The following is a 27808-nucleotide window of genomic DNA, read 5'->3' as shown; positions in this document are numbered from 1 at the left end:
TTGTAACTTCCACTGTTAGCTGGATTACGGGCGCACGCCACAACGCGTTTTTATACTCTACGGCTGGACCGGCGGTCAAATAATTCGATCAATGATTAAAAAAATAACGGACAAGGCCCATTGGTCGAAGCACACGGTTGATCAACCAATCAACGGGCCGTTGACTCGGCTCGCCTTGTTCTCGCCCGACAGATAGAAAGTTTATAGAAAATATATGTTAGCCCTCGGCCCCTGTTTTATAATAGGGTTAAATTTGTAGACATTCGGAGATTTGTCGGTCAGCGCTAGCCACTACACGCCCCCCCCCCCCCCTACTGAAAAGGGTCTAGATACGCCTCTGCGTACACGAGCACACACACACACACGCACGCATCAACAAACGCACACGGGCGCGGCTTTGCACCTAGAGTTTTCACAACTCGCACCATAGTTTGCTCACCTACTTCAACCCTCCCCCCCCCCCCACCCCACCCCCTCCCTCTCTCTCTCTCTCTCTCTCTCTCTCTCTCACTCTCTTTAAACAGTTTAGCTTCCTTGGTATGATATCCATTCATAAATAAACAACAACAAAATTGTATCAAATATTTCATACTTATTATATAAATAGATCAGCGTGAATACCATCGACTACATCAACATTCTTTTCCATTCACAGCCTCACCAAATTAATTATCTACAAAGATATCAAGACTCCCCCTATTTTTCATATCTGTTTTTTTCCCCTCAAATGTTTTAACGTGGACATACTATTCAATTCAATTCGATTTCGGTTTATTAATATCAACATAAACAATGTACAATGCAGTAGTCCAGGGACCAATAATGCAATGTTTACATAGAATGTGCATAAAAACAGGAATGATAATATAAATGTACAATACAAATGAAAAAAGATAAAGTATCATTATTGTTCATACCTTAAGTTATATTCATATATAAATAAATGATAATAGATGGATGAACAACCTATAACAGTTACTTGAAATATTGGACCAAAGTAATACCAATGCGCTTTACAAATGTAGAAGACAATAGAAATAAAGACATATATAGAAATAATTACATATAATTATAATCAAAACTTACAAGTAGGCATACGTTATACATTCGAAAAATCGAAAGTAGCTTCTATTAAAGGTGATACATGTAATATTTCAAAATGATTATAATGGTGAGGAAGGCCCAATACAACAATATAAATATGAATAGATAAATAAACATCAGCATTCAGTCAGTCACAAAAATGAAGTTGAGTTACAATTATGTTATTGCAGCAGAATTATACACGGTGTTAAGAACAACTTTATAAGAAAAATGAAGAGTGTTACTGACAGGAAGTTTTCTCCTGTGTTTGATAAAATCATGTAACGATAAGTCGGGAAATGCTGACGTCATAGACGAGGCTTTTGGGGGAATTGACATGTATTTGACTATTGAGGGCGTTTCTTCGCATGCCACTGATTTTCCTTGTTTGGAACGGTCGGACGACCGTGAGGTTGTGATGATAAATTAATTCTTTTTGATGAGCCCAACGTTGTAAGTAGACAATTACATTGCTATTCCTTTATTGTTGAATGATAATCAGTGATAATTTCTATTAATTATGTTGATGGTTAGTGATGTAAATTTGTTGCGAAAGATTTGTATTGAAGTACGTAATGTAGCAGTGGTATACATAATACGTGCAAGTAATGCATGCATGCACTGTACACGTTTAGTGACCGGAAGTAGTCACGCCTCTTTTGTTGACAGATTATGAAGTGAGCCATGATAAATAAGGCTGTATGATAGCTGAAGCATATTATTTCTTACAAGGTTGATATAAATGTTCAAGCTGGTTATTAGTGATGAATAATAAATAAATGTCTCATTTAGGGAGATAAAAGTTAGGCTTTGAATACATTGTTTATAAGTATTTTGCTAAGCTAAACTTGGGCCTTGTGTTGTGAAATTAGGGTTTTGAGAGCATTGCTTTGGCCGGTTATTGTTTACATATTTGAAAGTCAGTGCTAGGATAGAAGCAAGCAAGCCTTTTGTATCAAATAATTGTATTTAAGATCAGATATTGTTTCAGGAGAGGTTTTTGGATATGACACATAAATAATTGACACAAACAAGTTAATTCATATTCAGTTATGCATTTATTGATTGAGACCAGACAAGATGGATAATTATTGTAACAAATAATGTCATTGATAAGCATGTGTACATGTATTCCAGTATTGATTGGATGTTTCCTTTATTTGTGTTGTTCAATTACAGATTGAACCGTGCTGATACGTGCTGAAGTATCTTGTCAGCGTGGTCTCATACTGGGTTTAGAACTTTGTGTCCTGCTTGATTATTTATCATCACAGTGTCCCCAACATCAAGTTCAATAACGCTTCATCAGGATGAATGCAGCAGGTCAACTTCAAGCTGATGGTGGGCAGTCTGAGGTCAAACAGGAAGATGAAAAACAGGAAAAGAAACAGTTGGAGGTGAATCCTGAAGACTCGGTGAGTCAGTGTGTCAGCCATACTAGCTCTGCTTCGTCAGCCATGTTGAAAGCTATGGCCAGAAAGGCAGCCCTAGCAGCTGAAGCAGCTGCTATAGAAGAACGCCAACAGCTAGAACTTGAGGAATTTCAACTAACGCAGCGTAAGTTGAGATTATCGATGCAGACGAAGCTCAGGGTTGCAGAAGCAGAAGAACAGATATACCTTGAGTTTGAGAATAAGAAGTTAGGAATAAGCTTTCCTGAGAAAGAACAGGATGAAACCTTACCATACACTCCTGGCAAGGTGGTGACAGAGACTGTTGTTCCTACTAAGTCTACGAAGTGTAAGCCTATCACAGCAGATAGGTCTGACCATGGACAACCGCTGACCATGAGTGATGATTCCGATGTAGTCACCCTACTGAAGGAAGGAAAACAGGAGCAACGCCGTCTTTGGGAGGTGATGCAGCTGCCTAAGGCCGAGTTGACGCCTTATGACGGAAATCCCCTAGAATTTTGGGAGTTCTGGCGGAGTTTCGAGGACAACATTGACTCTAGTTCGTGCGGAGATAGGACGAAGCTAACTCGCCTCTTATACTATTGTCGAGGGGAACCTAAGAGACGTTTGAGTCCTTGCTTATTAATGAACGCATCACAAGGATATTCAACAGCAAAGCGACTTCTGATTGAAAGATTTGGAGACCCAGTTGTCATCACAGACTCCTGGATGAAGAAGATAACATCTGGGAAGCAGATTGGCCCTCGTGACAAGAAAGGTCTAAGAGAGCTGGCAGATGACATGAGTGTCTGCCTTATGTCATTTCAAGCAATAGGATTCGAACAGGAACTCTCCCCTCAGAAGGTGCTTCTCCCACTGGCGGAGAGACTGCCTTTCCATTTAAAAGGAAAGTGGCTGAGCAGAGTTGGAGCGATTCGGCGCCAGGAGAGAATCCCAAGATTTGAAGATCTGATGTACTTTGTGCAGGAGGCTGCGCAGGAAGTTAATGACCCGGTGTATGGAGAGCTGATGTCTGGTCAGAGTGAGCAACGCACGCCTTCTCGAAGTGGGAAGTCAAAGGGCTCCTTCTCTACATCTTCCACTGCAAAGCCTGTTGAACTACATGTAGAGTGTTTCCAGTGCAAGGGTAACCATAGGCTGTGGGATTGTAAGCAGTTTAAGGACTTGCCTCCTAAGGATAGAATGCGGCTAGCAAGGAATAAGGGACTGTGTTTTAACTGTCTGAGACGAGGTCATATGGTAGGAGCATGTAGTAGCAAGAGGACTTGCTCAGTAGGTGGTTGCACAAGGAAGCACAATAAGCTTCTCCATATGACAGAACCTGATGGCGGCACACAAAATAGAAATGTGGAGCAAGAAGCCTCCTGTAGTTCCACAGGGGCCGGCAGGAAAAGTGTGCTCCCTATAGTGCCTGTGAGGGTGAAGGCAGAAGGCTGCCAAGTTATGCTGTGGACATATGCATTGCTGGACCAAGGGTAAACAGGTACATTTTGTTCAGCAAGTTTAGCAAGGTCACTCGGTGCTAAGGGAGTCAAAGGGAAGCTTCTACTAACGACCCTTGATCGTAAAGAAAGTACTGTCCACACTGAAGCCGTCAGTTTGGTTGTGGACTCCGGAGATTACAGCAAGCAGATCAAGATGTTATGTGTGTACACAAAGGAAAATATCAACGTCAAGGGTGTACACATGGCCACAGTCGATGACATCGAAGGACTGACCCACCTAAGAGGGATTGGCATCCCTGTGGCCACTGAAGATGAGGTGGGACTGGTCATCGGTCAAGACGTCCCAGAAGCTCTGATGCCTCTAGAGGTTAGACATGGAGAGAAAGGACCATACGCAGTAAGGACGTGCCTTGGGTGGTCACTCCATGGTCCACTCAGCCGAGCATGTGAAATGAACACTCCAGTGTATGCTACGAACACCTTCATCGAAGGAGATCTGTGCCTCGAGAGACAGTTAGAGAGGTTCTGGAAGCTTGAGACCCCTGATCCTTTCAAGGAAGAGAGAGCTATGTCAAGGAATGATGTCAAGGCCTTGGCAGAATGGGAGCAGGGCATCTGCATAGAGGAAGGTCATTATCAGCTCCCTATCCCGTTCAAGAAGAGACCTCCAGATCTCCAGAATAACCGATGGTTGGCTGAAAGGAGACTCCAAAGTCTTGGAAGAAGGCTTAGTCAGAGTGATGGTCTCCTTCAGAAGTATACAGATGGCATGGCAGACCTTTTGAAGAAGGGATATGCAGAGGAGGTCAATGAACTTGACAGTAAGAAGGAATGCGAATGGTATTTGCCACATCACCCGGTATTCCATCCCCAGAAACCGGGAAAAGTGAGAATAGTCTTCGATTGTGCATCAGCATGGAAAGGTTTGTCACTGAATGATGTGGTTAATCAGGGACCAGATCTGACTAACAAGCTGATCGGAGTGCTGTTGATGTTTAGAACTGCGCCAGTGGCTTTGATGGCAGACATTGAAGCGATGTTTCATCAAGTTCGTGTGCCAGCACCAGACCGAGATGTACTGAGATTCTTATGGTGGCCAACAGGTGACTTGAAGGAAGATCCATGTGTCTACAGAATGTGTGTGCACTTATTCGGTGGGACTTGGAGTCCCAGCTGCTGTAGCTATGCCTTACGACGCACAGCTGAAGACAACAAGGGTGAATTCTCTCCTGAAGCAGTAAAGGCAGTGACTAGGAATTTCTATGTGGACGACTGCTTAATCTCCACTAAGGATGAGGAAGATGCCATACGACTAGCACAAGAATTGAAAAGCCTGCTAGAGAAGGGAGGCTTTAACCTGATCAAGTGGACAAGTAACAACCGCAAAGTTGTGAAAGCCATCCCAGTGGAGGATAGAAGTAAACAAGTTAAGGACTTAGATCTTAGCAAGGAAGCACTACCAGTTGAAAGAGCCCTGGGGATCAAATGGGATGTGCAAGAGGACCGTCTAGAGTACAAGACATTGATAAAGGAGAAACCACTGACAAGAAGGGGTTTGCTTAGCATTGTGTCAAGCATTTATGACCCGCTTGGCTACCTGAGTCCCTTTATCTTGAGAGCTAAGCTGTTGATGCAGAAGTTAGCAACAAAGAAGTTAGGATGGGATGACCCAATTTCAGATGTTGGACTGCAGTTATGGCAGCAGTGGGTAAAACAACTTCCTGAAGTAGAAAACTTCAAGGTACCAAGATGTGTGGTTCCTGCAGGATATAGTGCCAAGACAGAGCATCAGTTACATCACTTTGCTGATGCATCCGAAGATGCCTATGGAGCGGTGACATACCTGGTGGTACGGAACTCTAAAGGGTAAGTCTGTAGCAGTCTTGTCTTTGCCAAGTCTCGCCTCGCTCCAGTGAAGAAGACTACGATTCCTCGTCTCGAATTGATGGCTGCTACTGTTGCGGTGAAGTCAGATGTCTTAGTGAGGAGAGAACTGGATCTACCACTAAAGGACTCTGTGTTCTGGACTGACAGCATGATTGTATTGGCATACATTAAGAATGAAGACAAAAGGTTTCACACCTTTATTGCCAATAGACTGTCTATGATTCACTCTGCCAGTGATGTGAAGCAGTGGCATCATGTCAACACGAAAGAGAATCCGGCTGATGACGTCAGTAGAGGCATGAGTGCTAGGGATCTCGTGGCTAGTGAGAGATGGCTTCATAGGCCAAAATTCATCCTGTTGACTGAAGAGCAGCAGAGCCAAGATCCAGAAGCTGATGATATCCTACTAGACGATGATCCAGAAGTAAAGACTGTGAAGGCTTATGCCGCTGAGACTGATGTTGATGTACCAATTGCGGCTACTGATGAACTGTTGAGCTACTTCTCAGATTGGTACAAGCTTAAGAAGGCAGTAGCTAGAATCTTGCAGTTTCGGGAATATCTTCTGTGCAAGGTGCGGAAGGAGGTATTTGACTGTAAGGTGCTTCTTACAGTGGATGACATGAGAGAGTCTGAGCAGGCAATCCTGAAATATGTTCAGCGCCTGGCATACCCAGCTGAATACCAGGCAATTGAGGAGAAGCCAGCCTTGAATGGAAAGCAGAGGGCTAGTAAGTTGAAGAAGTCCAGCCCTCTCTATAAGTTAGACCCTATGATGAGCAGAACTGGGTTGCTGTGTGTTGGAGGCCGCCTTAGGAATGCAGAGCTGAGTGACGAGATGAAGCATCCCATCATCTTACCACCCAAGCATCACGTGGTAACACTGTTAGTGAGACATGTTCATGACATGGTGGGACATTTAGGCAGAGAGCATGTCCTATCGATGCTGAGGCAGCAATTCTGGTTGATCAGAGGGAGGTCTACTGTGCGACAGGTAAAACGGGACTGTTTTAAGTGTAAACGCCTGTCGTCTCCAACTCTCGGGCAGAAGATGGCTGATTTACCTAGTGATCGTGTGGCGTTTGACAAGCCACCATTTACTAATGTTGGAGTGGACTGTTTTGGCCCTTATCTTGTCAAACAGGGCAGAAGCCAAGTGAAGAGATATGGCTGTATCTTCACTTGCCTATGTGTGAGAGCCGTGCACATAGAGATCTTGCATTCTATGGACACTGATTCATTTCTGAACGCTCTTCATCGATTCATGGCTCGCCGTGGAAGACCAGAGCTCATCAGATCTGACAACGGCACGAATTTCGTCGGAGCAGAGAGAGAGCTGCGAGAGGGGTTAAGTAGATGGAACCAGCAGAGAATTCATGACCATCTACTCCAGAAAGGCATTGAATGGAGGTTTAACCCACCAGCGGCCTCGCACATGGGTGGATGTTGGGAACGCCAGATAAGAACGACGAAGAAGGTGCTCGGTACCTTGATGAGACAGCAAGTGCTGTCTGACGAGAACTTATCAACGCTGATGTGTAAGGTGGAGTCCATCATCAACGGGCGCCCTCTGACAGTAGTGTCGGATGATGCGGTGGATCCAGAACCCCTCACTCCGAATCATTTGCTCCTGCTGCGGGGTAATGGTACTGGGCCGCCTGACCTCTTCGAGGCACGAGATGTGTATAGCAGGCGACGATGGAGACAGGTTCAGTACCTTAGTGACATTTTCTGGGAGAAATGGAGGAAAGAGAATCTTCCTACACTCCAAGCGCGACAAAGGTGGAACGAGCGTGAGCGTGATGTTAGCGTGGGTGACATCGTTCACATCATGGAAGAAGCACCACGAAACCACTGGGCTGTCGGTCGCGTTGTAGAGATTTTCCCAGGCAAGGATGGGCTAGTTAGGTCAGTTAGGGTGCAAACCAAATCATCGACCCTTGTTAGGCCAATTCACAAGCTGTGTCTTTTGGAATCAGTGAATCATAGATAGGTATATTCTATCCCCAGATAGGTACAAGTTTTACCCCTGTGTTTGTTTCTTAGAGCACTCTATTTGACAGAACTGAAATTCGATAGAGAGACATTTCAAGATGAATAGACATTTTGACAAATGAACAGAGAAATCAAAGTACAGTTTACACCATGGACTGTTATTTGAAAGGACTAATAATTCTGCATAGAGTGGACTCATTTATTACTCTGAAAGAGGACATTTCAAGTATTCACCTGTATAGCAGACTAGTGGACTGGTTGCTTAGCAACAGGAGCCTTATCGGACTCTTTTTCGTACAGACAACACATCAATATCAAATTCATGTATTAATGTGCATGTATATTGTTGTGATGTTTGTTTTATATACATGTATAAACATTATTCAACAGGTTGTTTTCAAGATAGAAATCACTATTTTATCATGCAATTGCATTTTGTGCAGAGATTTACTTTTTAAAGAGGGAGATTATTTAAAAGGAGATGAGAATTTATCAATATTGATGTTTTCTGACATTGCAAGAAATTGCTAAACTATGGGATTCTTAGGAGTAAAATATTTGAGAATATGGAATTTTCTTTAGATCTGTGTTGTCTTCCAGTATATACACATTTACTGCAAACAAATTAACATATTGATAATGTGTTTCAGGTACAAGTAAAGACAGTCATGTGTAACAGAGCATTTAAATTGTCAAAATATTTTCTTTTTGATATATGATGTTATAAATGATTGCTTTTAGCTCACATTTAAGGGGCCGGTATGTTACTGACAGGAAGTTTTCTCCTGTGTTTGATAAAATCATGTAACGATAAGTCGGGAAATGCTGACGTCATAGACGAGGCTTTTTGGGGAATTGACATGTATTTGACTATTGAGGGCGTTTCTTCGCATGCCACTGATTTTCCTTGTTTGGAACGGTCGGACGACCGTGAGGTTGTGATGATAAATTAATTCTTTTTGATGAGCCCAACGTTGTAAGTAGACAATTACATTGCTATTCCTTTAAAGAGTTGTTGAATGATAATCAGTGATAATTTCTATTAATTATGTTGATGGTTAGTAATGTAAATTTGTTGCGAAAGATTTGTATTGAAGAACGTAATGTAGCAGTGGTATACATAATACGTGCAAGTAATGCATGCATGCATGCACTGTACACGTTTAGTGACCGGAAGTAGTCACGCCTCTTTTGTTAGTTGACAGATTATGAAGTGAGCCATGATAAATAAGGCTGTATGATAGCTGAAGCATATTATTTCTTACAAGGTTGATATAAATGTTCAAGCTGGTTATTAGTGATGAATAATAAATAAATGTCTCATTTAGGGAGATAAAAGTTAGGCTTTGAATACATTGTTTATAAGTATTTTGCTAAGCTAAACTTGGGCCTTGTGTTGTGAAATTAGGGTTTTGAGAGCATTGCTTTGACCGGTTATTGTTTACATATTTGAAAGTCAGTGCTAGGATAGAAGCAAGCAAGCCTTTTGTATCAAATAATTGTATTTAAGATCAGATATTGTTTCAGGAGAGGTTTTTGGATATGACACATAAATAATTGACACAAACAAGTTAATTCATATTCAGTTATGCATTTATTGATTGAGACCAGACAAGATGGATAATTATTGTAACAAATAATGTCATTGATAAGCATGTGTACATGTATTCCAGTATTGATTGGATGTTTCCTTTATTTGTTTTGTTCAATTACAGATTGAACCGTGCTGATACGTGCTGAAGTATCTTGTCAGCGTGGTCGCATACTGGGTTTAGAACTTTGTTTCCTGCTTGATTATTTATCGTCACAGTGTCCCCAACAAAGAGCACTCAAAAATATGTGCACGAATTTTGAATTTTGGATCGATCTTGAGTTCAATTAAACAAAGTAACAAAACAATAACTCTAATATTTTTTTTTTAAAGAAGAAAAACAAATAGGATACATTACTATACATGATCTACAACTGAGCATTAACCAGTTTGACAAGTGTGGGGACACTTGATTTTCTGTATCATTCAGTTCTTGCATAAGGAATGTGTAGGTGGTTAGAATTCCTAAGTCCACCTAGATCCATGGTTTTAGCATAGGGATAAATCGGTACGATACCTAGTCTAGTATTCGCATGACAAAATTATTCTATACACATTTATTGAAACCTGTTGATAGAATACTATTTGCAATCGACATCTCTTTATGCAACATGAGTAATAATAATAATAATAATAATAATAATAATAATATGTCTTGTTTATACAGGGTAGCCTCATCTATAAACTGTGGAACACGAAGATATTACTGGACTTCCATCGCATAAAGAAGACCAGATAAATCCCCAATGAATTTAGGGACTGTTTCACGTAGGGTATATTTCCAGATTCCGTTCTGAGCACGCATGAGAATGTCCGTGTCGAGTTGACCATTCTTGAAGTCGGGACAGGTGTAGACGAATGCCTCTCGCATAACAATCAAAATGATACAACCTGATGGGGAAAAGGAAACAAAATATCAATAAAATGGAAGAGGGATGAGGAAAAAAATAATAATAAAGGAATGGAGATAGAGATGAAGAATTATATAAAGAAAGAAGGGGGGAATTATTCAAGTCTTCTTTAAAATGGATAGCCCTTTTAACAACGAATATTGATCTTCCAGGGGGTCCTGTCTGTGCAATTAAAAAAGCATAAAATATTACAACATTATACCTGAACGTAAAGATTCGGGTTAAACTAGACATTTCAGCTTTCAAATACTCAATTACTCCTTATACCAAATTAATGCCAATTTCGATTCAAAATGCATTCTTACTTGAACAAGTAATTGGCAACGAGTTATTACATTCACCTACCATGTATTATTTCGATAGTCAGAATGCGAATTGCATGCATTAGTTGTTGATATAGGTAGGGAAAACATTACAGTTGCACTTTACCTATACTGTGCAGTTTTTTACTACTGAAAAGCTTGCCAGAGGCATGCCCGACAACGCAAAGACTAATGTATTCAAAATGACTTCCATCCATACAAATTAATATGCCGTTTTGGTTAATCAAACATAGCTGTGTTAACACGATGTATCTTTTGGTCGGCGTAAACGTCGTGTTTAGAGCTAGTCGGCGTACATAATGGTGAGGTCGGCGTAAAGGACGGCGTAAAGGTCGGCGTAGTGATCGTCTGAATGATAGTCGTGTTAGCTACGCCTACCTTTACGCCGACTGATTTACTCCTGGATTTCCCATGAGTGACGCGCTAACGCGACTAGAGGATAGCGTAAGTTAACCGTGTGGATGTTCTCACTTGGCACTCGGAGTATCTGTGACCTTTCACAAGGGTTGTTAATTTACAATCGAAAATGAAAATTAGATTTCGCGTGGTTTTGGATGCGGAAGCTGGGTTGAAGTAGACGAGCTCTTAACACGACCTTTACTCCGACCGAAATCGTGTTTACCTTTCTTTGCTACCCGGAGCAGTTCTGGAAACACTGCTTGTGTTATATTCCCCTGGTTGAATGCCCCTACACACACGATAGCGTCATAGGTACCTGTAATACAACCACGAAGGAGGACATTATGAGCAAGAACATGATTGGTTATTAGAGGGAATTGGGATTTCAGATGCGATGCATAGTGTATTGTCGTGTTCTGAATGGATTGTTAATAAAGGCCTAAACATATTTCATGGCCTTCATTGGTAAAAATTGTAAAATAATCTAATCAAATATTCAAATCAATATTTCAAAAATGTTAGTGTCATTCAACTTGTTCTCAAAAAATTTAACACCCTAAACAAACTTCCACTTGAGTTTAAAGTGAGTCGGTAACATTGGTGTAGGTAGACAAAAGAAATGCTTAATTTGTGCATGAAATGTTTACTGTACTAAACCTCTAACATACAAAACATCCTGAACAAATTCTCAAACCACAAAGATATTTATGGTTTTCTATGAAGGCGTCACTATGCGACACCCTCTAATAGTAAATTCTCCAAACCATTTTTGAATATTTCCTACCGTTTTTCTATGAAAAAGGATTTAAGACAGACTTTTAAAAATCTTTCAACACTTTACATTCACCAAATTGTAATAATATAGTTTGGAAAATTAAGGAATCGATCAGATCAGTTTTGAACCAATTTTTAATAATGGTCTGTTTTCACTCAAAGTTTCAGATTATCTTTAATTGTAGGCCTAGCAGTGAAGTCATCACCTTCGCACCATTTTCTCTCATATGAACAATGTTACCAAGTCCCTTTAAGTTTTACCTTTTAAATTATTGGAAATCGATACAGAACCGAGTTCGCCAATAAATAAGGAAGCTTGGACTGTTTTGAAGACGCCGAGGATGGATGAAATTGAGGATAAATATAATTTCCAGAACAGTATGAGAAATATTTGTTTTATAAAGTAACAAGTGATTTTTTGCCAATTAATCACCACATCTTAAAGCCCACAAAATGGATAAACGGTCGACGGACAAAGTTGGATCTGGATGATGAACTGACCAGCCAATAGAAAACGTTATTCCCCGACATTCCTAACAGGTGACGCATTACGAATTAAATCAATCCTAAAGCCCCTTTCGTACCGGGCCATACGTTTAGTTGCGTAGTGTTGCGTACCGACTACGCCGAGCGTACGTTGTCTTACGCTGGCCTACGTAACTATACGCTGATGGACGCAGAGGGGTAGCGATATGGATCGCGTACTTTCGGCGTAGACACTAGACCCAAAACGTATGCATTTCGTAGGCAAGTCTAGGCAACACTACGCTACTGTACGCCATGCCTACGCAATAGTAAGCTTCCCTACGCCAGTGTGACAAAGCAGTCAAAGCGTATAAATTAATTAAGGTGTCCTAGATCCTATTTGCGCATACAGTTAGCAACCGTGCGCTACCCTAAGCTAACCTCCGTACCCTTTACGCCAGGCCTACGTAAACATACGCAACCCTACGTCTGTTATACTCAATGATAGGCGTAGGTACGCCAACGCCAATTGCATACGCGTTAGGTACGCGGTCTATATGCACAGGGTACGTAACCATATACGCAATGGTACGCCAGCCTATGCATAACCGGCAGGTACTACGCCGAAGCAACATTTTGTTCATGAATACGCAGCCTAATTTCGGCGTACTCGGTACTCCACACTACGCAGATCCAGTGTGAAAGGGGCTTAAGTCATCTGTTCCTTTTCAACGAATAAATTGATCATGATCTACTCTACGTCATTGCTTCCTCCAGATTAGCCTCACCATCCGGACAAGAAATCCCTTGACCTATGACGTCACAAGCCTCGAGTCGGGAATATACTCCTGTTTGTTCCGCATGAGTGAGCATGTCCTGAACCAGATCAACACCATCTATATTCACATAGCCTTGTGAATGAAGCTAATATAATAGGGGAATCGTAATGGAAAAAACAGTTAGTAACACCATTAAAGGTAAAGACCAGTTATGGTCATGCGATTGCATTGTGAAAGAAACGTTGTGGAATCGATCAGAAAAGGTTGATCATCTAGCATCTAGCATCTGCAAGGTTCTGGAATCATCAAAATGATAAGAAATTTGGCCCATTCTTCGTAAAGTTACAAGCACTATACACAGAAAGATGTATATGGGACTACCCTATATCTCTCACAGACCATGAGAGAAAAAAATTACCAAATATATGAATTAGTAGGCGGTTTCCCGGCAAATTTTTTATCATCATGTATTAGTCAAAACATATTCTTTCACATGATTGGTAATGAGAGCTTCCATTTCATTTTTTGAAATTGGGGCGTTTCCAATACTGGTCTTTACCTTTAAAAGGTTGGGTGAAATCTAAATATAAGTTGATTCCGGTTAATGTGCAGGGCTGCATTCAACTCATATTTTTGTTATTTAAACATCTAAGTATGTTTCATATATTTATTTAAATACTGCTTTTAATAATTTGCTCCGACCTGCTAAGCTCCACCCTTAAAAAATGCTACAGATCTCATTCATCTTGTGACATCATCTGTGAGCTAACAAGAGACAGTGCTATGTAACTTTCCGCCGCTCAGCACATGCTCACAAAAGAATTTCATTTTTCACAGGTGAATATGCATGTGACACCTGTTCTACACATTTTTACATAATAGCGGTAAAGGATGTTCCTTTGTCTACCAGAGCAATTGTTGAGGGTAGAATGAGGAACTGTATATTTTGTCCTCTTTCTTTGTCCGTCATGTTCATAGTGATAGTGTTTCTCTCCCTGGTGATGCTACAGCATGTCTGACATTAGCCATGTTCAGACAGATGCTTGCTAGTCGGCGTAAGTTAATCACGCACAAACACACAACACACACACACACACACGCTCGCTCATTAGGGGTGTGTGGGTGATAGGCCTACCGCGCGAAGCGCGGAAGCTTAGACGTTTCCTTAAATTATTAGTAAAAGATTTATTGTACCGTTCTCTACTGTTAACCCTTGTCTGAATGAATCCCCCCCCCCCCCCTCCCGCGCGAAGCGCGAAAACTTTGGCGTTTCATTAAATTATTATAAAAAGGAGACGATTTGCTGTACCGTTCTCGACTGTAAATCCTTTTCTGAATTCAGTTCCCCCCCTCCCCCCCCCCTCCCGCGCGGAAGTTTTGGCGTTTCATTAAATTATAAGAGAAAGTAGACGATTTGCTAAACCGTGCTCGACTCTTAATAAGCCCTATTTATCTGAATTCAGTTCCCCCCTCTCGCGCGAAGCGCGGAAGCCTTAACGTTTCCTTAAGCTATTAGAGAAAGCAGACGATTGAGTGTACTGTTTTCGACTCTTAATTCTCGTCTGAATTCAGTTTCCCCTTTCCGCGCGAAGCGCGAAAAGCTTAGACGTTTGATTTAATTATTATAGGAAGAAGACGATTCTTTGCACCGTTTTCGACTCTTTATAAGCACTATTTATCTGCATTCAGTTTCCCCCTCTCGCGCAAAGCGCGGAAGCCTTAACGTTTCCTTAAACTATTAGAGAAAGCAGACGATTGAGTGTACTGTTTTCGACTCTTAATTCTCGTCTGAATTCAGTTTCCCCTTCCCGCGCGAAGCGTGAAAAGCTTAGACGTTTGATTTAATTATTATAGAAAGGAGACGATTCGTTGCACCGTTTTCGACTCTTAATAAGCCCTATTTATCTGAATTCAGTTCCCCCCCCCCCCCTCTCGCGCGAAGCGCGGTAGCCTTAACGTTTCCTTAAACTATTAGAGAAAGCAGACGATTGAGTGTACTGTTTTCGACTCTTAATTCTCGTTTGAATTCAGTTTCCCCTTCCCGCGCGAAGCGCGAAAAGCTTAGACGTTTGATTTAATTATTATAGAAAGAAGACGATTCGTTGCACCGTTTTTGACTCTTAATAAGCCCTATTCATCTGAACTCAGTTTCCCCCTCTCGCGCGAAGCGCGGAAGCCTTGACGTTTCCTTATCGTGACATACTGTATACGTGTAGGCTATACATAAACAAAATAACTCATTTCTCATGCATTATGCTGCAACTGAACAAAATCACATTTTTTTTCTTCTTCTTCTTCTTCCTTCTTTTTCCTCTCTTTTTTTTTTGGTAATATCAGGGGGGTGATTGTACAGGTCATCCCCCCTACTTCAAACCAGGGGGGATGCAGCCCTCCCCCCCCCCCGGGATTTACGCCCCTGTTTCAATTACACCATTACTAGTTGCTCACACCCTCTTACTCGGACCTTCTTCCTGTTCGTACCAACTTGATACGATTAAAAATAAAGTTGAGTTCTGGTCATGCGATTGCATCGTGAATGAAAAGGTGTGGAATGGATCCGAAAAAAAGTTGATCATGTAGCATGTAAATATTGGTGTGTACTGCAAGGGGAGTCATCAAAATCATAATAAATTTGGCCCAGTCTTGGTAAAGTAACAAGCACTGTACACAGAAAGATGTCACAAATGGTGTCGGGCCTACTTACAGTATCTTGATTTCCTTATCTTTCTGTGCTCATTACTCAGCCAGTATACATTTTCTACCAATTTTTTTGTGCAAATGACATTTATTTGTAATCTTGAACATTCAGTGTAAGTTTCGTTTGATTGTGTGAGAATTCATTTCTTTCTTTTTTTAAACCAGAACTCAAGTTTATCTTTAAGTTTAAGGTATAGACCAGTTTTTGAAACGCCCCCCTCTCAAAAAAGAAAAGAAATGAAAGCTCGTATTACCAATCATGTGAAAGAATATGTTTGAATAATTCGTGATGAAACACATTTTTCCGGGAATCCGCCTACTAATTGATATATTTGGTAAATTATTATATCTATCTGGACCGGATAGATATCGCGCACGTGTCGCGTAGTCCCATATTCATCTCTATGTGTACAGTGCTTGTAACTTTACCAAGACTGGGCAGAAATCTCTTATCATTTTGATGATTTCAGAACCTTGCAGTATACACCAATACTACGTACCAATATGCTAGATGATCAAACTTTTCTGATCAATTCTACAACGTTTCTTTCACAATATCCAAGCATTTCAGATGATTGTTGTCAAATTTTGAATATGGGAGAGCAATCCATTGCAGTGATGTTTGTTCAATAATTGGCCTATTCTTCCAAAATGACATAAAAAAAACGAGAAAGTTCACATATTACTTTACATCTTTTTAGACAGACCTCAACCTTCTCTTTAAAGCCTCCCTGCACTAATTTGGCATGGATGGATTATCCCTTCCTGCAAGTCACTGGCAGATGGTTGTCTCATCAAATCAACTCTCAATTAACATAATGAACAGGGCATGTGGGCCCAAGTATCGGCTTGGCGTGGTTTTCCTTCCTTCCTTCACACTGATGTTCTATTCTTCTCATCACTTTCAATGTGTAATACTAGAATATAAGAATATTTCTATCTTGTCTATCTTTTATTTTGATGGTTCTTCTTTGATTATAAACACAACGATATAGTTTATTATTATATATATATATATGATCTTTTGATCCCTTGCTGACCATACATTGCGAGACAAACGAAAGTCACTAACGATATTATTTTCGATATATATTACGTGTTTGTACAATGTGTGACCAAAAAAAATTCCCATGTATTCTTGTGAATTTGGATGAATAAAAATAATTGAATTGAATGGGGATCAACGGGTACCGCTTAGGCATTGTTGGCTGTATAGAGGGCGCAAGTAGCTATAAGAAGTGCAGCGGGGCTTTAAGATGGGTTGTATTATTTACCTCTTTGCCGACCCCTCCAGTTCCACAAGCCACGTCTAGGATCTTCTTGCTTTTATCTGCCATCAAGCTGGACAGTTTTTGTGCTGCTTGATGAGGGCCGTTAAATTTCATTTTGACCTGATCCTGAAACGAAAAGACGGTTTTATCATTATTTGTATTATCATTAGTAGTAGTAGTAGTAGTAGTAGTAGTAGTATCATCATTATCATTATTAATAGTAGTATTAGTATTAACGTTAGTACGTGTTCTATATATGTTCTGCTTTAATGTCTATTGTTACTGGTGTTGTTATTTTCATTATTTTCATCATCATCATCATCATCATCATCATCATTATATATTAGGTCCAGCGCTAGTGAGAATAGCAGGACAACGGGAAGGGAATAACATTATCGGAGTTTTAATAAGATTCTTTTCACCGACAAAAGCAAAATACAAACCAAACTAACCAAACAACAAACCAAACAACAATCAAAACATATAACATTGCTGATATAAATGCTTACATAGTACTTGTATATCATATTCAGAGAGCTCTGTACATGTTTACACAATGGGTGAATGATGATTTTGAGATATGACGACATACGAGAAGTGTTAATCCAAAGAAAAGTAGGTATAATAAGGTGATAATATGAAATTAAATTTAAACGAAATTTGCTAAAATTACATTTTACAATGAATAAATAGTATGTCACTACATAATTTCTATACAACCCATGAGTGAAAAAAATCTATTCTGTCATTATTAACGAAGAATATGAAAGTTTATGGACTTTTAATTACAGAGCAAATCGGAGGGGAGCTCGTAAGATATTCACAGAGTTGCCAATTTGTGTTTGATTAATCGCAACTTCAAAAATTCATAATATTTCTTATTTCAATCAGAATTTGCTCAAACTAGGACTGACCTGTTTCTATTATTTTTCTGCTTCTATTCTAACCAACCTAATATCATGGTTGACTTACTCTTTATAGCTAGGTGATACTAATATCATGTTTCATTTTATTACCGAACCCTTTACGCTAGGTAAAATGTAACTGGCTTGTGAAACCATTAAAGAAGAATACAAATCAAATAATTGAAAATTAAAGAGTTAGATATGCGTTATGCTATGACATCTAGCTCTTCAAGCCGTTAGCATAGATTTCTTGCATGCTATATTATCGGAGATGAATAATAAATGAAAAATATATACCTCATCATATGTCTCTGACCATCCCTTGTAGGCTTCCTCAAGGCGCTTTAGATCAAGATCCCCAGAGGTTGCAGAATACAAATTCTTCCAATGTAAATCATCTTCACCAGTCGCCATTGACATTGTGTTGTGATATATCCAATTCTCCAATAAAGCGCTTGAGGACAACAGCTGCTGACTGGCATGTTCTGAGCATGGACTTGGTCTGGGGCTGCTAAACTATATGCTCCCTAAGTCAGTTCGCAGAGAATCTCGTTCCGCGCGTCCTGCGCTGTAATTGCCATTTCTGCCGGCTATGACGTCATAGCCGGCAGAAATGGCATGGTAATTAGTAGTTTAGCATGCGATATAGCACAAACAGAGTGGATATTGTATGTATATGTTTTTGATAAGGGCAAGGGTCACGGTCGATCAGGGGGGGGGGCGTCTATTTTCCAGGGCTGACAGTTGTCGGTGGACAAATGTTGATGAAACTCGATAGTGACTATCGAGTCATTTCTTTGGTAACAAATTAATTTGTTTGCTTTATTTGCTATTTTTGCTTGTTTCACGCTGTATATCATCTTATGTCAAGGCCTTCTTGCCCACCTATTATTATTGTTACGTCCTACACCATTACAACCACTTCAATCAAATGTTAGTTTTATTTATGGGAACCTATAATCTACAAGCTAAGCTTTTTAATAGGTTCCTCACAATTCACCCTGTATAACCTTCTATTCAATACAATTAATTTCGACGTCTTTTTAAAGAATTGAGTTTGAGTTTGAGTTTATTTTATTTATACACGGTAAAAGCCCGAAACAGTTCGCAGACTGGTTTCAATCAGGGCCGTGTCGATAAAAAAACAACATAATCATGACATATAAACAATAATAATAATAATAATAAAAACGTTACTTATAAAGCGCTTACCACCGAAGTCTCTAAGCGCTATAACAAACAAAATAGAATGATATACAATTACATCTTATACAAAACTAAAAATGCAAATAGACATACAAATTACAATACATATGGAATGCACATCAAAGTGAACAGAGTTAATTAATCATCGAACGCAATTTTGAATAAATGTGTCTTGAGACTAGTTTTGAATAGGTTAACGGTTTGACAGTTTTTTACATTTAAAGGTAATCTGTTCCAAAGTTCAGCAGAAGCTTTGCGAAAGGAGCGATTACCATAAGAGAGAGTTGACACAGAAGTAGATACGAGGTTTAATTGTGAAGAAGACCGTAAATTGCGTGAGGGTTTGTATTCCTCGATTAATTCTTGCAGATAAATCGGTGCCGATTCATGAATGCATTTATAAGTTAAAACTAAGATTTTGTACATAATGCGGTATGTCACCGGCAACCAATGCAATTCGCGAAGTACTGGGGTGATGTGTTCACAAGAACGCGTGCGTGTTACAAGCCTGGCAGCAGAGTTTTACAAAAGTAATATAACACTGACAAATTCACAACCATAACATGACAATATATAGGAAATAAGCTGAAAACACTTTACTTAATTAGAACTATATTGGTAGACCCAAAAGATAAACAATTGAAATAAGTTATGATCATCATAATCTGTTTGCATATATATAAAATAAAAACAAAAAGAAGTTTTACAAGATTATAAATAAGTTAAGAACATATTATGTATTCATGTTAAATATTAAATAATCAAACTTTAAAACAATAAACAAAAGAAAACACACATAATGTAGAATGTGTAATAATTATGAAATTAAGACGAATGCGTATTCCATATTAAGTAGAAGTAAAATGAAGTATGGAATGATAATAAATATTTAAGAGCATTATGAATATGGATCAGTTAAATTGTTTTTGTTTTTAAAGAGACAAAAACTGATATCGTATTGTAAAGATCATATTGCACACGATTAGACATTTAAAACATAATGCGTAGGAGTAATATAACATAAATAAGAATGATGAATAGGTTGAAAGTATGAAGATATGTATGCAACTATAAAACCTTAAAAACAAACAACAACAAAGCTCTCTTAAGCTAATAAGTTAGCCCCTCCCACACACTTATTTCGTATTACGTCAGCTTTGCCTTAAAAATATTTAACGATTTAGCACCTTGTACATCATGTGGCAAGTTATTCCATGTTAAGGCCCCTCTATATTTAAAAGATCTTTTCATAGTCTCAGTCTTTTGTCTTATTGTTTTCACATTATACAGACTTGAACGTGTGTTGTATGTATGGTCAGCAAATATAAACCTTTCTACTAAATACTCAGGAGCTTGTTTTGAGACAATCTTATACATCATAATTGCTACATTCTTTGTTCTATTATTGTCAAGTGTATTCCAATTTAGTCTTGTTAAATTTTCATCTGATGAGGAATACCAAGAGGACCTATTAATTATTCGTGCTGCTCTATTCTGAATTTTGTGTAATTTGTTTTTCTGTGTACTTCCACATCCACCCCATATACATCACAATAATTTAAGTGAGACAATACTAGTGAATTATTAACCAATTTCATTTCATATTAATTGACTATATTTCTTATAGATTTCAGCATATATAATCCGTTACTTGCTTTTTTATGAATAGTATTAATATGTTCTTGCCATGATAACCTTTCATCTAAAATTACCCCAAGGTGTCTACACTTACTAACTCGAGTTAACACAGTATTGTCTATAGTAATGTTTAAATCATTATCTTTAACTTTATCCAGACGTTGTTTCGTACCGAATACAATGTATTCAGTTTTCTTTATATTCAAATTTAGTTTGTTTTGTATCAACCACTTTATAACATATTCTAGGTCTTCATTTATCTTCTCACTCAATTCTATAGTATCATTTGCCGAACAATATATTAACGTATCATCAGCATACATGCTTACTTTACAGTGGGTGAGGCCACGTGGCAAATCATTAACATGTAATATGAAGAGCAGGGGTCCTAAAATGGATCCTTGGGGAATTCCACATTCAATTGGCAAAAAATCTGACATTATATCGTTAACAGATGTAGATTGTACTCGATCATGTAAATAGTTCGAAAACCATGTGATGGTTCATCCAACCCGTACATACATAATTTTCTCAATAGTAACAAATGATTATATAAATGCTCTACTCCATGAGAACGGCGGAACTCCTAACGCCATGTGGAAAACTTTGAAACTCATATCATCATCTAAAAAAGAGAGTAACCTTAAACTGGAAGTAGATGGTGAAGAAGTAATTGATGCCGAGAAGATAGCCAATCACTTTAACAATTACTTTGTGGACGCAGTTGATACTATGTTTAATCCTCTTAACTTTGAAAATGATGTTAACAACTCCACCATTGATAGAGCTAGTGAACCATCTGTGCACAGCGATACTGTTGATACCGTTCCTCCAGTCAATTCGTTTGATCTCCCAGTTACAACAGATGAATTTGTTATGAAGGAAATCGAACGTATCCCAATTAAAAAAGCCACCGGCCCAGACGATGTTTCAATAAAATTACTAAAATTTGCATGCAATTCTCAAAATGTAATACAAAGCCTTACTTATATACTTAATTCATCTTTGGATCAGGGAATTTTTTTTGATGAATGGAAGATCGCACGAGTCCAACCTATTTATAAAGCTGGAAGTAAACTCAGCGTTGAAAATTATAGACCAGTTTCGTTATTGTCCATACCATCCAAAATACTGGAAAAAGCTGTGAACACGGAATTTCAAGAATATTTAAAAGTAAATAAGATATTAACAGAAAGGCAGTTTGGCTTCCGCCCCAACCATTCATGCGAAACTGCCCTGCTTTGTATGGTAGATGTATGGGCCCAAAACGTGGACAAAGGCAACTTAAACGGTGTTGCGTATATTGATATGAGGAAGGCATTCGATGCAGTGAATCACTCAACTCTATTAATGAAGTTAAAAAACGTTGGTTGCACGGATAGAGCCATAAAATGGTTTCGGTCCTATCTAGGAGGCAGGAGCCAGTTTGTGTCTATTAAAGGTAAAAAGTCATCAACGAGAACAATTAATTACGGTGTACCCCAAGGTTCTGTCTTAGCGCCATTGTTATTCTTGATATTTATTAATGACTTGCCCACTAGTATTCATAGTGCGGCCATGTTTTTATTTGCAGATGACGCGACCATGTCGGTACAAGGCAAAACATTATCTGAGATCCAAACGAAACTAAATCTTGCTTTAGATGAAGTGTATTCGTGGACGCAAAAAAATAAACTTCTATTGAATACTACTAAAACAAAGGTAATGGTTATTGGGTCGAAGCAAAAGTTACAGACGCTAAACGAAAATAATTTAAATGTGCGTATAAAGACAACACCGATTGAATGTGTGACACAGTACAAATGCCTCGGTGTTATAGTAGACAGCAATCTCTTATTTTCGAAGCATGTCGAAAAAGTAGCTTTACAAATGAAACAGAAATTAGGTATTCTAAGAAGACTCAAAGGCACGTTCAATAAACATTATCTGAGTATGATATACTGGGGCTATATTCTACCTCATGCTATGTACTGCTGCACTGTGTGGACAAATAGATCCCTGCATAATTATGAAACTATAAATAAATTACATAAACGAGCAGCATATATTATATCTGGATGTTCGTGGTCAACTCCTTCACACGAGGTTTTATTACAACTTAATTGGTCAACACTTGAGGCATTGTATTCAAGAGCAATGGGGATTATGGCATTTAAATGTGTTCACCATCTTGCACCTGCCTTATTGGCAAACAAATTTATTTTACATGATGATGTAGCACAACGCATGACACGTAATTCCCACCAACTTAAGCTGGAATCCAATAGGTGCAATACAGAATTTTTTAAGCGCTCCTTTGTAAACTCTGCAATAACACTCTGGAATAATTTACCCATAGAAACCAGGTTCTCCCCCAATCTGAACGTATTCAAAAGCAATTTATCACACTGAGTCTGGAACGCTCTTGTTCATTGCCGTGCAATATGAATGTTGCAATCTCCTTTAACATTTTATTTTAATTAGCACACGCCAATAATGAATCTTGCTTACTTATTTTATCAATATGCTAAACAACATTATCATTGATGTTTTTTTTGTTGTTTTTTTTAAACCTCAATCAAGGAATCTTTGAAATTGTATTTCATGTACTTAAGCAATACCATGTTATGAATTGACTATGATACTAACATATGCATGTTATTATATTTATGTGCATAATATGTCAACTATTTGTTTTTATAATTAATAGTTTAAATTATTAAATGGGAAAGTATTAATAGTATATATGGTATAACGTAATGGTGACGGCAAACTTTTTTAACATTGAAATATATTGCAATAATTTGTTTTGATATTTATACCATACTTTGTTTTAACTTTAACCTAATACTATGTGTTATTGCGTACAAATGTCAACTACATGTATATATATATATATTTTAATTGTGGGTTTTTGTTGTTGTTTGTTTACAATAGTTTTAATTATAAACTGGGAAAGTATTTAATTGTATACATTTTATAATTACTCAATGGTGACGGTAAACTTTTTTTAACATTGAAATATTCGCAACAATTTTATAAATATCTATAGCATACCTTATCTTAATTTGAACTTCGTATACTATGAAATGTACTGTATCGCCTTTTTATTGCATGTCCGAATTATCTCTCATATTATAATGTGCATTTATTGTTGTTTTGATTGACATTATTATTGAACCATGTATGTTGTAAAGGGCCCTGATGAAAACCAGCTCATGCTGATCGGGCTACCCTTTTTAAAGATGTGAAATAAATAAATAAATAAATAAATAAATAATAGTCAACGGTATCAAAAGCCTTTTTTAGATCTAGCATTACCGCACATACAATTTGACCTTCATTTATGCTTGTTAAAGAGAAGGTTGAGTTCTGGGAAGAGGTGAAAAATAATTAGTGAGCATTACTCATTCTTATTATGCAAGTGTGGAAGAACATCAGTTAAGACATGTTCCCTGAAAAGCATGGCTCTTCAAATGCCTTCATCTTCTAAATATGCATGTAACATCGTAAAAATCGGGGGCCGGCTTTTTACGCCATGTGTTCGTGTAGTCCCATATACATCTTTCTGTGCAAGTGTTTGTAACTTTACCAAGACTTGGTCACATTTCTTATCATTTTGATGATTCCAGAACCTTGCAATACACACAAATTCTTACATGCTAGATGATCAACCTTTTCTGGTCGGTTACACACCGTTTCTTTCACAATGCTATCGCATGACCAGAACTCAACTTCATCTTTAACCAGTCATCTGTTACATTTAGTAGAGCAGTAGCTGTAGAGTGATTGGGTCGAAATCCTGACTGGTAAATGCTCAACAATGTATTGGCGTTTAAGTAGTCATAGATTTGATTGAAGACCATTCTCTCTAAAACTTTTGATAGTATGGGTAAAATCGAAATAGGTCTATAGTTACACAATTCCTTAGACTCTCCTTTGTGAATCGCAACAATTCGGGCTTTTTTCCACGTATTAGGTACAATTCCTGTGTGCAAAGACGAGTTAATTATAGACGTCAGAGGCTGCACAATGTACGGGGTGGCCATTCTAATCAGCTTACACCCTATTGCCTTTTTCAACGATAGGCTATTTAATACCTTTAAAACAGCGTTTGAATCCACTTGTCTAAACTGAAAAGAATGGTGTGCCGGTGTTACTAAAGCCTCGTTAACACAATTATTTGCAGAAGGAATGTTTTTTTGACAAAGTACTCATTTAGTTTTTGAGCAATAGTTTGCTCAAAATAATATTAATTATATAATGTGACACTTTTAGTATATTTCATTTCATATAATGTTCTAATTTTGTCAATTATGTGAATTATTTTTTTGTGAAATGTGAAACAAATAAACTTGAAAGTAGAAACATCAAATTAATTTTATGGTGTAGATGGACTGCCTCTCAACATTGTTAGAAAAGCTTTCCTAGCCCAGAATATTGAAATATATTTAGTACATGGATAGTGACAGAACACGGTACAACACAGGACAACACAACAAAGAACGGCGCAACACAAAGACAATTCCTCACTCTGATAATTGATGCTTGTATATTCATTTCCTCAGCCGGGCTTTCTTGTTTTCGAAATATACATGACGTGATTTGACAACTGATTTGACAAGTTTTCACCAGAAATTATTCATTTTTTGGCAAGTATTTACTCCAAAGAGCATGATGGAGTCTATGTGACAGTTTCCTGGCATGAATATTTTTTCTTTAATATGACTAAACATAATTTGTGCAATTTAGGTATTGATGAGCAATAAGATTGTCTTCCCATACCCGAAAGCTTATTTAGAATACATGTATGCATTTGTTTCATGTATCTGGGTTTATTTAATAGTCAAGTCCTGACTTAATTGATATACTATACAACTGTAAGAAAATGAGAAGCAAAAGGTATCATTATATCATCTAGGAAATAATTGTACACGTTATGCACTACCTAATTTATCCATTATCTTGCAAAATAGTTGTATTTTCCTGTGTAAAAATATGTTCGCTAAAACTTTCACTGACCTCTTCGTTTTATATTTATATTCCGTTTCTATTAAAAACCAACTAATATCAGGATAGACTTCCCTTTTAAATGTTACCTGCGCTAATAAGGGTAAGGGGCCTATGAAGGCTAATATTTACACTGCTCAATTTGTAGTCACTTGTATGACGTCACACCCGAATAGTCTGCAAGCACAGTCGTAAAAGTGAGTCTGCACTATAAGACTACCATAGGCCATACTGTAGCTGCTCCTGACCTATATTGACACAACCAGTAGGTAGCTGGGCTAGGCTTCTCTCAAGGCACAATGATTTTTTGATAAAGTGTCAAATTAGGGTCTGAGCTTGTAGACTAACACCCGAACGTCATACACCATGTCAGTCGGTGACGCACCCGTGCGTCAGTCAATAACACCTCCCGCGTAACGGGTAAACGTCAGGTCCTATTTTAAAGGTAGTGTATCCCTTTTGCAGCCAACATCAAATTCAATCTGTAGAACTTTGTAGGAATCATGAGAACGGTCAAGTAGGTCATGTCCTATCAGTGAAATTACTGTCACTAGTTACGCAAGGGAAACCGTTTACTATCTAGACTTCACTGTCAGACGCTGCTGAGTGACTGATTTACTTATATTAATTTGTTAATAACATGGATAAAATTAGATGTTAAGGGTACATTATCGTTAATACACATCGATAACTCGCTTCTTATAATGACCGAAATTAAAGTTATCGAGTCTTTACCCAGCACAAAACGTATACTTTGCGATACAAGGGTCTAACAATATAACTACCTTCTAGACGTATTTTCGCAACGCGTTTTTAAAATGCATTATATGGTTTGATATAATTCCACATAGAGGCAATTACTAGTTCTAATCGTTTAAGAGGAATGTCTAGTTGGTATTATCTCTTGTTTACCATAGGATTTACATGATTTCAAATTTTCAGCCAGCAAAAGTGGCTGGATAGTGATTCTTTACAATGTTGATATATTTGGATGCCCCTGTGGATGTATTATAAGCACTGAACAAATGGGCCCCTAAAACACTTCTGCTTTCGAGAAAAATTGAATATAAAAATTTACCGGTGCTCCCGGTAAATTTTGATAAATTTCAAATAGCGCCTACGGCCATACGATGGTAGCTGCGACCATGAAAATCTCAGAATATGCAGTTGTGATATATATATTCCAAATGGTAATAGCAAATCGGTCGATTTTAGTCAAATAACTTTTTTTTTTTTTCAATGATATTTTATTTTCTCCATTGCTTTTCACAAACAATAACAAAATCAATACATATAATAATCTGCATGTTAATATTATTATATAGAATATGATTTTACATTCACATCTAAATAATACAAATGAACTTTTACTATTTACATCAAATAAAGCATGAAATATGCATGCATGAAGAAGGCATGAACATAAAAAGACATTAAGGGAAGGGGAAAAAAATACTTACATACCCACATACACACACGTGCACACACACCCACACAAACACCCACTTTAATAAAACATGCCTACATTTTGTGGGAATCTCGACCATTATATCAGCCATGTCCATTTCATTGCTTCTATTCGCCTTCCTTATTTTATTTATTCTGCACGAAGTTATTCTAAAATTGTCCCACTTTCTAAAATGATATGTGAGTGTACCTCGGTCCCCAGCTAATTTCTTCTCCTCCTTTCTATTTTCTAATAATCTTTTCTTAATCTCTAAATAAGTTGGTGGTTTTTGTCTATTTTTACTATCTATAAATATCATATATTTTATCAAAATTATGATATGATTTAGTAACTGTTCCTTCCCTATGTTAAACTCAACCATCCCTACATGGATACCTTTCCAATTAATATTTGTAATTTCTACTAAATTAAATAAATTCCCACACTCTTCCCAAATTGGTTTTACTTTCTCACAAAGACAAAATAAATGCTCGTAAGTTTCCTCATATTTACCAAAAAAGAACATAAATTACTATTAACCATTTTAAATTTATATAAATGTAATTTAGTATATATAATATTATAAAG

General features: G+C 38.0%; 4 protein-coding genes across 4 annotated transcripts; 3 read left to right on the top strand and 1 right to left on the bottom strand.

Moving 5' to 3' along the window:
• Window positions 1–1302: 1302 nt before the first annotated feature.
• Window positions 1303–4003, top strand: LOC105444782. Its single transcript, XM_011679477.2, has 2 exons — window positions 1303–1536; window positions 2263–4003. Exon 2 carries the CDS (start codon window positions 2394–2396, stop codon window positions 3975–3977), a length of 1584 nt encoding a protein of 527 aa, XP_011677779.2. The 5' UTR covers window positions 1303–1536; window positions 2263–2393; the 3' UTR covers window positions 3978–4003.
• A 133-nt stretch (window positions 4004–4136) lies between these two features.
• On the top strand, window positions 4137–5813 carry LOC100887877. The gene has a single exon (XM_030989920.1). The coding sequence runs from the start codon at window positions 4137–4139 to the stop codon at window positions 5811–5813; it is 1677 nt and encodes a 558-aa protein (XP_030845780.1).
• Window positions 5689–9585, top strand: LOC100892504. The gene is made up of 2 exons (XM_030990882.1): window positions 5689–8801; window positions 9541–9585. The coding sequence occupies exon 1, from the start codon at window positions 5889–5891 to the stop codon at window positions 7821–7823; it is 1935 nt and encodes a 644-aa protein (XP_030846742.1). The 5' UTR covers window positions 5689–5888; the 3' UTR covers window positions 7824–8801; window positions 9541–9585.
• A 365-nt stretch (window positions 9586–9950) lies between these two features.
• On the bottom strand, window positions 9951–18441 carry LOC100892376 (methyltransferase-like protein 27). The gene is made up of 5 exons (XM_030990880.1): window positions 18238–18441; window positions 17039–17161; window positions 13077–13212; window positions 11273–11365; window positions 9951–10307 (listed from the first exon to the last, which is right to left on the bottom strand). The coding sequence occupies exons 1-5, from the start codon at window positions 18358–18360 to the stop codon at window positions 10120–10122; spliced, it is 663 nt and encodes a 220-aa protein (XP_030846740.1). The 5' UTR covers window positions 18361–18441; the 3' UTR covers window positions 9951–10119.
• Between the last annotated feature and the right edge of the window lie 9367 nt (window positions 18442–27808).

Source organism: Strongylocentrotus purpuratus, unplaced genomic scaffold (genome assembly GCF_000002235.5).
Source record: "Strongylocentrotus purpuratus isolate Spur 01 unplaced genomic scaffold, Spur_5.0 spur5_scaffold_19, whole genome shotgun sequence".
Classification (NCBI taxonomy): domain Eukaryota; kingdom Metazoa; phylum Echinodermata; class Echinoidea; order Camarodonta; family Strongylocentrotidae; genus Strongylocentrotus; species Strongylocentrotus purpuratus.
This window is presented reverse-complemented; position numbering and strand designations above follow the sequence as displayed.

Excerpts from the sequence above, each read along its gene's own strand:
- LOC100892504 (XM_030990882.1), top strand. The coding sequence starts at position 5,889 with ATGGCTGCTACTGTTGCGGTGAAGTCAGATGTCTTAGTGAGGAGAGAA.
- LOC105444782 (XM_011679477.2), top strand. The coding sequence starts at position 2,394 with ATGAATGCAGCAGGTCAACTTCAAGCTGATGGTGGGCAGTCTGAGGTC.
- LOC100892376 (XM_030990880.1), bottom strand. The coding sequence starts at position 18,360 with ATGTCAATGGCGACTGGTGAAGATGATTTACATTGGAAGAATTTGTAT. Across the intron at positions 13,213-17,038 it reads CTGGAGGGGTCGGCAAAGAG|CTTCATTCACAAGGCTATGT; the intron begins GTAAATAATACA and ends CTATTATATTAG. Across the intron at positions 11,366-13,076 it reads AGGGATTTCTTGTCCGGATG|GTACCTATGACGCTATCGTG; the intron begins GTGAGGCTAATC and ends GTTGTATTACAG.
- LOC100887877 (XM_030989920.1), top strand. The coding sequence starts at position 4,137 with ATGTTATGTGTGTACACAAAGGAAAATATCAACGTCAAGGGTGTACAC.